Source organism: Chanos chanos, chromosome 9, assembly GCF_902362185.1.
Source record: "Chanos chanos chromosome 9, fChaCha1.1, whole genome shotgun sequence".
In the NCBI taxonomy this organism is placed as follows: Eukaryota; Metazoa; Chordata; class Actinopteri; order Gonorynchiformes; family Chanidae; genus Chanos; species Chanos chanos.
In genome coordinates this window covers 39673717-39683776 of record NC_044503.1, presented here as the reverse complement: position 1 = coordinate 39683776, position 10060 = coordinate 39673717, and the positions used below count along the sequence as shown (strand labels likewise).

Here is a 10060-nt window from a genome sequence, read left to right as displayed (position 1 = left end):
TGCTGCCTCTGGTTTGGAGTCAGTTGGGGACATCTGGTATATATATATATATATATATATATACACACACACACATACAAGTTTATTTAGAGCCCAATAGCACTATTCATAGTCTCAAATGGGCTTTACATGTCTATAACAAAGAGTTAAATCAGAATTATATTATCCATAAGTTAGAGAAAATTGATAAGTCTTTAGTCTGGTTTTAAAGATATGGAGAGAGTTTGCCTCCCTAACTTCTGTAGGTAAACTATTCCAGAGGAAGGAAGGGAGAGTGGTAGGAAAAGGCTCGGTTTCCAGCGGATGATCTTTTTAACTCTTGTGCTTTTTTTTTTTTTTTAACATTTAAACATTTTCTTTTGTACATTTTTTTCCATTACCTAAAACATTTTTGAAAGTATTATCTTTGAAGTAAAAAAAAAAAATCAAGGTCTTGAAATGAGAGATGAAAATCTCATTGGTTGAGTGAAAGATCTTATTGTCTCTTTATGGATGTTTAGATGTAAGGAGGTACCTGAGAGACTGGGGGCAGGCATAATGGAAATGTATGAACAAGTGGAGACTGTGGTACAGCTCGAGGGGCAAACTTCTGATAGCTTTATGTTGAAAGTAGGAGTGCATCAAGGTTCAGTGTTGAGCCCTTCACTCTTTATCATAGTTATGGACGAGATTACAAAGAGTTTGAACAAAGAGGCTCTTATGGAGCTTCTCTATGCAGATGACCTGGTGTTATATTTGACATTAGAAGAAGTCAAGACAAAATGTAAATGTAAATGATCACACAAACACTAAACATGTCCTCTGCATTTAACCCATCCAACACGCCAGCAGTGAGCACACACACCAGACACTGGAGCAGTGGGCAGCATTCCTTGTGACTGGGGGGCATTGGGGTTAAGTGCCTTGCCCAAGGGCACACAGCTGTGGATGTTGGTCCAAAGAATCAAACTGGCAGCCCTTTGCTCACGAGCTCGGTTCCCCTAACCTCTTGACCATGGCTGCCCCATGAGGCAATGGAGAAGAAGGGGCTTAAAGTCAAGCTCAGTAAGCTCGGTAAGATCATGAAGACAAGCAGTGAATTCAAAAGTTGTGAAAAGGCTATAGTAGAGCCGTGTTCGGTGTGGAACCAGGGTTAAGACCAATTCTATACTGTGTTTGAAGTGTAGTATGTGGGTTTACAAAAGATGTAGTGGAATTAAAGGTAGCTTGATCGAGGAGAAAGGTACTTTCAAATGCAGGAAGAGTGTAGAGAAAAGTGATGACATGGACAATAAAGGAGACCTGATATAATTATAGGAACAGACAAGATAGAGGTGGTTACGACTTTCTGCTGTTTACGTGACATGATTGATGGAACAGGCGATGCAGAAGCTGCAGTTATGGCCAGAACAAGGAGTGGCTGGAATAAGTTTAGAGATATGGCTGGTGTGCTATGTCGCAAGGGAATGTCTTTTAGGGTAAAGGGGGAAGTGTACAAAGCCTGTGTGACAAGTGGTATGATATATGGTTCAGAGACGTGGCCACTGAAACAGGAGCAGAAAATATGATTGGAAGCGATCGAGATGAGAATGCTTAGAATGATTTGTGGAGCGATGTTGAGGGATAGGATTACCAATGAGGAGATGAGGTCAAGGGTGCTCCTGTTGCTCCTGCAGGAAGAGTCATTTCTGGTGGAAGACTAAGGTAGTTTGGACATGTTGCCAGAAGGGATGAAGAAAGCCTAATAAGGTGGGCCTTTAACATTAGGGTGGTTAGGAGAGGTAAGGGGCAACCAAAGCTGAGATGGGAGGAATTGATAATGAGGGACATGAAGGACAGAGGGCTTAAGAGAGGTGATGCTCAAAATAGAGTGTTTTGGAAGTCTGCCGTCAGAGATGGGCTGCCCCTTGCAAGCAGGGACAAAAGCTGTAGATGTTTGTAGTTGTTGTTAGACAGAAAACTGTTTTAGAAATCATCACACAGAGCTGTGGAGTCTAACACGTAGACATGAATTGGATTTGATGGCAACCAAAGGAAGGCAAGGAAACCAGAGGGGAAATCTCTTTCAGGAGAAACATCAAACTCTGTGGCTGCAAAACAATGCCCGATGCACGGCGCACCTCAACATAAGCACAGAGGGAGAGAGAGAGAGAGAGAGAGAGAGAGAGAGAGAGAGAGAGATAGGGGAAGGGATAAGGGGGGTTGTAGATAAATAAGATAAAAAAAGAGTTAATGAGTCGTAAGGACAGACAGGGCTTTCTTACAGAACACACAGAATGAGGGAAACAAACAAATGATAAAAAAAAAAAAAACAATAACAAACACAACTCACCGTCCTGGCGGCACCGCAGGCCGTGACGCGGCGGGTAAAAGCAGGGGTCTCACAGGCTGCAATTCTCACTCGGCTCCATCTAAATGCCGACAACAAACACTTTGTCCACAACACATGGAAAATACCGACTCGTAGACTAATTGTGACTGTGTCATTTTCTATAAATGTAGATTGCTGTTTGCACCTTTGAAGCCACGTTAATCCTTTTAGACATCTTCAAGACAACACAAACTATTGAATTTGTATCTAAAAGTGATTTTTGAATTCATAGTTACTGTTAAATTGATTTGTTCTTGTTGCTTTGCTGTCTTTGGAGGATTAATTGCTTTTTGTTTTAAGTCTTTTAATAAACTTTAGCTAGAACATTGTGACAGAGGGCTCTGTCTCAGGCCGCGAGTGGCGTCTTTTCCCTCAAACTAACCACTTTTCCCTAGTTGTACAGTGTTCGTGTTTGTGTCCTGTTACGTGTACATCATTCATACATATCGATAACGCATATATTCCAATAAAATACCGCACTAACTTCGAGGGTGCACACTTGAAGCATGCAGCAGGTTACCCGGTTTCATACACGCAAACATTTCCAATTCCAAAGTTTATAGTTCCAAAGGGGGTTTTCATCATTGTATACTGAGGGAGTCAGGAGTAAGAACAGAAAGTAGTTGTGTGGTGTGTTGAGTTCAATTTGAAAAATTGAAGAGTAGCGATTTGTTTATTTATTTATTTGTAAATCTATCTATCTATCTATATTTTGTTGTTGTTGTTGTTATTGGTTGTTTGTTTTTGTTTTTTTCTTGTAAATATATATATATATAATTTTTTTCCACTGTACATATTTGCCATTTGGGACACTTTTTTTCACTTTGGTTGTGATGTTTTTTTTGTGTGTGCACTGTAAATAAAACATCTTGTACTTGCATGCTATTTGCGGCAGAGCCATTTTTTTGGGTTGTTTTTGGTGTGTTTTGGGCAACCCGAACCCCTGTTCAGCTTCACCCTGCCACAAACATATTAAAGGTGAGAGCAGTTTTCCTTTACGGATTCATCTGATTTAATTTAATAAAGATCATTTATTCTTCCCTTGTTTTAGTATTTATGACACTGCTTTGTGACATTATGGAATCATTGCACATTTAATCACTATGAAATTAAACAAACTTAACTAATGAATTAAAGTGTCATGCAAATTTAGCTGTTCCAGAGCAACTAAACAGAACAACTATGTTTGCCTTAAATGTTACAGCAGGGAACTGAAATAAATGACTTCTCTGTAGTTAGCCAATCAAGTGATCATTTTATCACATTTGACCTTTTCAGGAGAAAAGACAGGAGGCCCTGAGGAGGAGAGATAAGGAGAGAGCTGGGTGGAAAAAGACAAAAAGACAGGATGACTGTTAATTGACGAATTTGCATCCTTAAACCTGAACGTTTTTGCGGTGAGATAGCAATATGCTCAAACAAAGTTCTTACTTATTGGTTTGGAAGATGTCCTAAGATACTTTCAACAAATCCTGTGCAACTTAGAATTATCAGCTGTTCCAGAACAACCTAGGCAATTATTGCTGATGGAAACAAATCTCAGGCTTTCCAGACTCGGAAGACATGACAACCCTTGACCCCTCTTCGCTCCCTTCCCCCTCCTCTGTTGTGACCTTTCACCCAAAATCTGAAACCTGGTTTCGGTGGCAGGTGTCACTGTGATAACTGGGGGTGTGGAACTGACCTGGGGCTCCTGCATGCTAGCCTTTGGCGTGTGGGGAACTCTGATTGGTATAAGCACGGTCTCCGTAGGGCTGTGGGACCAATCGGTGCAGAGGAAATCCCAGACGTCCCACCTGCTGGGTGTGGGATTGGTTGTGCTGAGTATCAGCATTGGTGTGGTGTTTGGGGTGCGTTACTTGATGAGGTCAGGAAGAAACGTGGAAGAGAGAAAGGTGGCAATGGTGGGTGAGAGAGGTGGCTGTGTCTTAAAAACAGTGATATCTATCCACACACACACACACACACACACACACCCACCCACATACACACACACCCACACACACACACACACACACACACACATACACACACACACACACACACACACACACACACACACACACACACACACTGTTTCTTCGTTGCCCCTCCACCTCTCTCTTTCTCTCTCTCCCTTTCCCTCTCTCTCTCTCTCTGTTTGTTTAATTTCATATTAACAGGAACGGCAAAGGAAAGCTTTTGTGTAGCAAGAGGCAAAAAGGTTTCCCCTTTTGCTGTGTTATATATAACATACTGATGTCATGTCTGGAACTACATACATCCATATCTTTAAATAAACATTCTTTGCTTTCTTTTTTTTCTTTTTTCTTTTTGTTGTCTCTTGATTTCCCCTCTTCATACCTTTATTAATATCAAAGTTTGCATTTTACTGTTTGGAGAACTGTCCTTAAAGATTTCTCGGAGAATACACCCATATACTGAACAGTGCAAAACAAACAAACAAACAAAACAAAATGAAACAAACACAACCAAACAAAAAAACCCTTTTTTTTTTATCAGTTTAAGTGTTTTGAGCAGATACTTTTATCCAAAACAATTTCTAAAAGAGGCAGAAAACAAACAAAGCATACAGCCATTAAGGAGCTGCCTGCTGCATAAGTGCCACCACAGTGTTTAGACCAGACAGACATGCAAGAATGTCGAAGGAAAATAAGAGAGTGAAAGAGAAATGTGTCAAAAGCGTATATATACTTTTATATACTTTTAAGTGCCCCCAGCAACAAGTATCACAGTTAAGTGCTAACTAATAGCCATCAAAAACAGAAGGAAATTTACATCATAAATGTCTTTAGGACTTTACATGCACAGGGCTTTACCTGTCCTTCTATGTTAAGACTTCAACGTTAGCATAAAATGAACAAAACCTAAGGTGCCAGGAGGTCTTTGTGAGCACTGGGGCAAAAAAAGGTCATGCTATCGTTAACCTTTTCTCCTCCCTCATAGTGATGATTCAGTGAGTCTGGGATGATTCATTGAGTCTTGGATGATTCAGTGAATCTTGTATGTCTAATATAAGTCAAAATAAGTGCTAAGTAATACCCATCATAGAGGGAAGGAAATCTATATCATAAGAAGTCAGTGCCCCTGGGACAGCATAAGTATCAGCATAGATGTATAGTATTGATAAGGGAAGGTTGTTAAATGCACATCATGGAAAAATTAGTAATACACTGGAACATCTGAACCATCCAGATAGTAGGTAGGGGTGGAGTATACAGAAGTGGCTTAATAGTATAGAGACGTGGATTAGTTTGTGGTTGTGGGGATAAGGGTTTCACACAAAAATTATGTTAGGTCAGCACTACTACTTAAAGGAACAGAAATAAAGAAACAATGGTGTATAATAGTGGTGAGCTTGCATATCATCAACACAGTTTGCATTAGCAGAAGTGTCCTAATGCTGTTTCTTAACTGCCTTTGACTCAGTGGTGTTTAGTTGATAAAAGCCATTGAACAAAATGTATGTGTCTCTGGTCTACACTCAAAGAATTGACATATCAGCATAGCAACTCTTCAACAATCTCTTGCTATGACTAAAAAAAAAAAAAAATCAAGACAGCATTTGAAAATTCAGAGTAAATCAGAAAGTCTAAATATAAATCAAGCTTTAATGTCATTCCATTGGTTAAAGTAGTATGTTGATATTGATTCTCATTAGCACTAAATGTCTTCATTCATCAAAGCCTTATAAACTTCTGCATGCAACTACACATAACCTCTAACCTTAATGTCATCACCTCTATAAATCCAAATGATATCCAATAATGTACTTAACAGTTAAACTGATCAGTCAGCCATGGTGATTAGACACAATCTTGCTTGCAGAATCATTTTAAAAGTTGAATATTTGAAAGTAAGTAAAATTCTGAATTACGGAACAGTTCATTATTATTGATTATATTGATTATACTTTCTCAACTGAGAAAAAGCTGGTTTGGGACCAGTTTACAGAAGCCAAAACAGGATCAAGATTTGAGAACCACTAGCCTGTTCCAAGGAGGAACACATGATCCTACACTGGTTTTAACATGATAAATTCAATACATTTTTCACTCTTTTTTTATTTCTTTTTTTAAGACAAAACCCAATGCAAGAAATGAGATTCATGAAGGTGTCAGTTCGAAGTTAGTACAAATGTCCATTTCCTCACTGTGTCCAGTTTGAGAAGTATCTTTCATGACGTAGATTTCTCGAGATGGTGACGCTGACAGAGGGGTGAGAAATTAATTGTCAGTCTTCTCATAGGTTTTTGATCCATGGTAGAGGACAACACAGAGAGTCAGAAAGATATAGAAAAAAGTCAGAAAGGAATTACAGATTATTAACTCAACTTTCTGAAAGAAATATACCACAGAGGACCAGAAGCAAACCTGTATTAAGACCTTGGCCTACATCTAGAATTATGACATGTCTATGTCAAATATAAAACTTCAGAAAAAAAAAGGTAAAGTCAGTGCTACTGAGTTTACCTCAGACTTAGGCATCTTCCTCTTCCTCAGTGAATCCAGCTTGAACAGCTTCTTTAATGGCTTTGGTTTCTTCAGGTGCTGCAGCTGGTAGAATGGCCAACAATTCCCCCTCAATTTTCTTCAATCTTGCATCAGCGCTCCTCTCAAAGTCTTTTTTGTTCTTGATGACCAGTTGTAGAATACCTTTCTGTGCTTCATCACACCCCTTCTGTAGCTGTAGACGCTCTTGTTCAAACTCTGGTTTACTCTTATCCATGGCCATGAGTTTTCCCAGACTACTGACTCTGTCCATCAGGTACTTGTTGGACACGTCAGTGTAGGTTTCTGAGATCATGTGGACAAGACTGGCGATGTTAGATGCCTGGAAGGCCTGGTTGTAGAGCAGGTCTTTTGAGAACAGCTTGGAGTTATAGGACAGTTTTTGTGTTTTCTCAGATGTTGTAAGAAAATTGTTGAGAGTTTTGCTCATGCTGGTCTTCACAATGTTAGACACCATCTGAAAGAAGCGTACCAACTTCTTCCATTGTTCCTTCACTTTACCCATGGCATCCATACCTTTGACCAGCATCTCTATGGTGGTGTTAAAGTCAATCTCCTTGATCTGACAGTTTCTCATGGTGACCAAAATGTCAGTCAGCTCCTTCTGGTTCTTCTCCATGTTCTCCACACACTTCTCATACGTCTCTCTTGTCTTGTCCAGTTGTGCTCTGGTCTGCTCAATACGGAAGCGAGCATTTTCTGTGGCCCTTTTTCCTGCAGACTTTTTACCAGACCTTTCACTGTTATTCTCCTGTTTGTACATCATTGGTGGTTTTGGTGTCATGGACGGAGACTTTGTGACACTCTTGCTTTTGCTGTCAAAAGCACGGGCTGATTTAATGAGCTCTTTCCAGTTACAGATAATCTCCTGTGTTTTTTCTCTGCTACACTGACCTGTAGGTGCACACTCTGCAAGCTGCTGACAGATGTTGATTCCTTTTTCACATATGGATAGCGCATTGGTTTTTGGTTTGCAGTCTGGGAGGCTTTCCAAGCTACTTTGAATCCTTTCTAACTGCCCTGATGCAAATTTTGTTTTGGGTTCTTTTTCCTTCTGGTCATACAATTCCTTCCAGTCAATATCCTTCTCTTTAATGTATTGTCCAAGAATTTTTATAGTCTGGAGAATTTCTCCGGACTTGCTGTAGATGTTTATTATATCAATGTCATTTGCTGCATCATCCTTACCTCTTATGTTGTCATATGTACCCTTAACCTTTCTTGCTCCATCACACATTAGATTAATAGGCTTGGTAGCAACGGATGTTGCTCCATTTAGTAGACCTGTTATACGCTCTGTTATTCCTGCAACAAAATCCATGCCAATCATCTCCCATCCACTAGGGAGAGAATCCATTGCTTTCTTGTAGCTCTCGTGAGCCTCACCTAATTGCTTCTCAACTGACTTCATCATCTTCATAGATAGTTCATCGGCTTCTTGTGCTAACTGCTTCCTCAGTTTGGCCTGCTCCAGTTTCTTTTTTATTTCATTTAGCTCTTCTCCATAACAAGATTTTGCATTCACACACGCCTCAAGGAGTTCTTGAATGATATTGATGACGTCCTCAAACTTCTTTTCTGCTGCAATGGCCAGCTCCACACAATCATCTGCAATAGCCTGAATGTTCCGCAGCTGGTCGGGTAGGTGGGCCTGGATGACCTCATCACTTCCCTGAAGCAGGATCTTCTTTGTTGTCTTCATGTGGTCTGGTACAGTTGAAGCGTGAAGGCGGATCTGATCCATACTCTTATGGGCTTCATTAAAAGCCCCCCAGCCAGAGTTACACACTTGCATGAGGCAGGCACGGAATGACTCTGGGTATTTGATGTACTTGTAGCCATCTTTGGGTGGGTTTTTGTTGATAGAGAACTCATTGTTAGAGGAAAGGAAGACAAGTTCTCCCAGTACGGCTATGGAGAGTGGTGCTGGTGTCAGATACTCCTCCCAGTTGGCATAAGGTTTCATTATGAGGTGGGTGGACTCTCTCATGTCCTTTGCTGTGGTGATACTCTGAGTCTTCTTCACAAGTTCAGAAGCCATTGCTTTGCAGTTCCTGTTATAAAACATATTGATGAGTTACAGAAGTACCCTTTCATTAATAAAAGAAAAAAAAAGTGAAATGACTTGTTAGAATTGTTGCATGAATACTTGATTGACCATCTCTTGTCTGAAAGTAACAGCCTGACATAACATGCCTGCACTCCTTCTCACTGAATGATTGAGTCTGTTTGCAATACTGGAGAAGATTAGTGTATTTGACTAAACATTACATTTAAGCATAAAGGAGCTGAAACCTGGTGGTTTCTTATTGCTACCATCATTAGTTGAACAGCTGCTGTATATTCAAGTTGAACCAGCATTGCATACCAATCTGCCAAATGACAAAACCAAATTCATCTCCCTCAATTCTAAATATCTAGTTGTCTCTAGTAGCAAGATGAACAATAAACAGTTAAATAACCAGATCTCTTTGCGATTGCAATTAATTAAACAGAAGCAATAAGGAATACTTATGGGTTTTTTTTCTTCTTTTTCTTTCTTTCTTTCTTTCTTTCTTTCTTTTTGGTGGGGGTGGGGGGGATGAGGGGCGGGTAAACATTGTTTGAATATTTCGTTATGTTTCACATCATGTGATAATCGCTTTTATGGCAGACACTTTATTCTTAGCTTTGGTAACATATTAATAACACATGTATTCATGTTCGTGAGGAAAATAGCTCCACTGAGGACATGTACTTTCTGTTTACAACTGAAATAACTAAACTGATATTAGTATACAAATCATGTGGGTATAGACCTTTAAAACTTTCAAAGCAAAATCTGAACACTGGAGAACAAGAACTTTAAAATCGCTATCTAGTAAAGAAAGAAGAAGACTGAATAAGGCAATGAGGAACTGGAGCGACACAGTTATCCAAACACCTGTTATCTGATCTGAACAACAAGACATATTATGGCTTTAAACAAACATTCAAAATGCACCAATGCTGCATTCAGAAAATCCCCCCTTTTTTTTTGGCATTTTCAATATGTTGAAGTTATCACATCATGTGGCGGTGTGAAAGGTTTTTACTGCATCCTTTCTTTAATGACGGAATTTTTTCATTTTATTCACTGGTCATTTTAAAACAAGTTGTTTGAAATGGGACAAAAATATTACAGCTTCACAGACATTGATTTTCAAGACCACATGTCCCC

The 10060-nt window shown here is 39.6% G+C and overlaps 1 protein-coding gene across 1 annotated transcript; it reads right to left on the bottom strand.

The window, feature by feature from the left end:
* Window positions 1-6829: 6829 nt before the first annotated feature.
* LOC115821784 (uncharacterized) lies at window positions 6830-8902 on the bottom strand. The gene has a single exon (XM_030785577.1). It carries the CDS (start codon window positions 8900-8902, stop codon window positions 6830-6832), a length of 2073 nt encoding a protein of 690 aa, XP_030641437.1.
* Window positions 8903-10060: the final 1158 nt, after the last annotated feature.

Excerpts from the sequence above, each read along its gene's own strand:
- LOC115821784 (XM_030785577.1), bottom strand. The coding sequence starts at position 8,902 with ATGGCTTCTGAACTTGTGAAGAAGACTCAGAGTATCACCACAGCAAAG.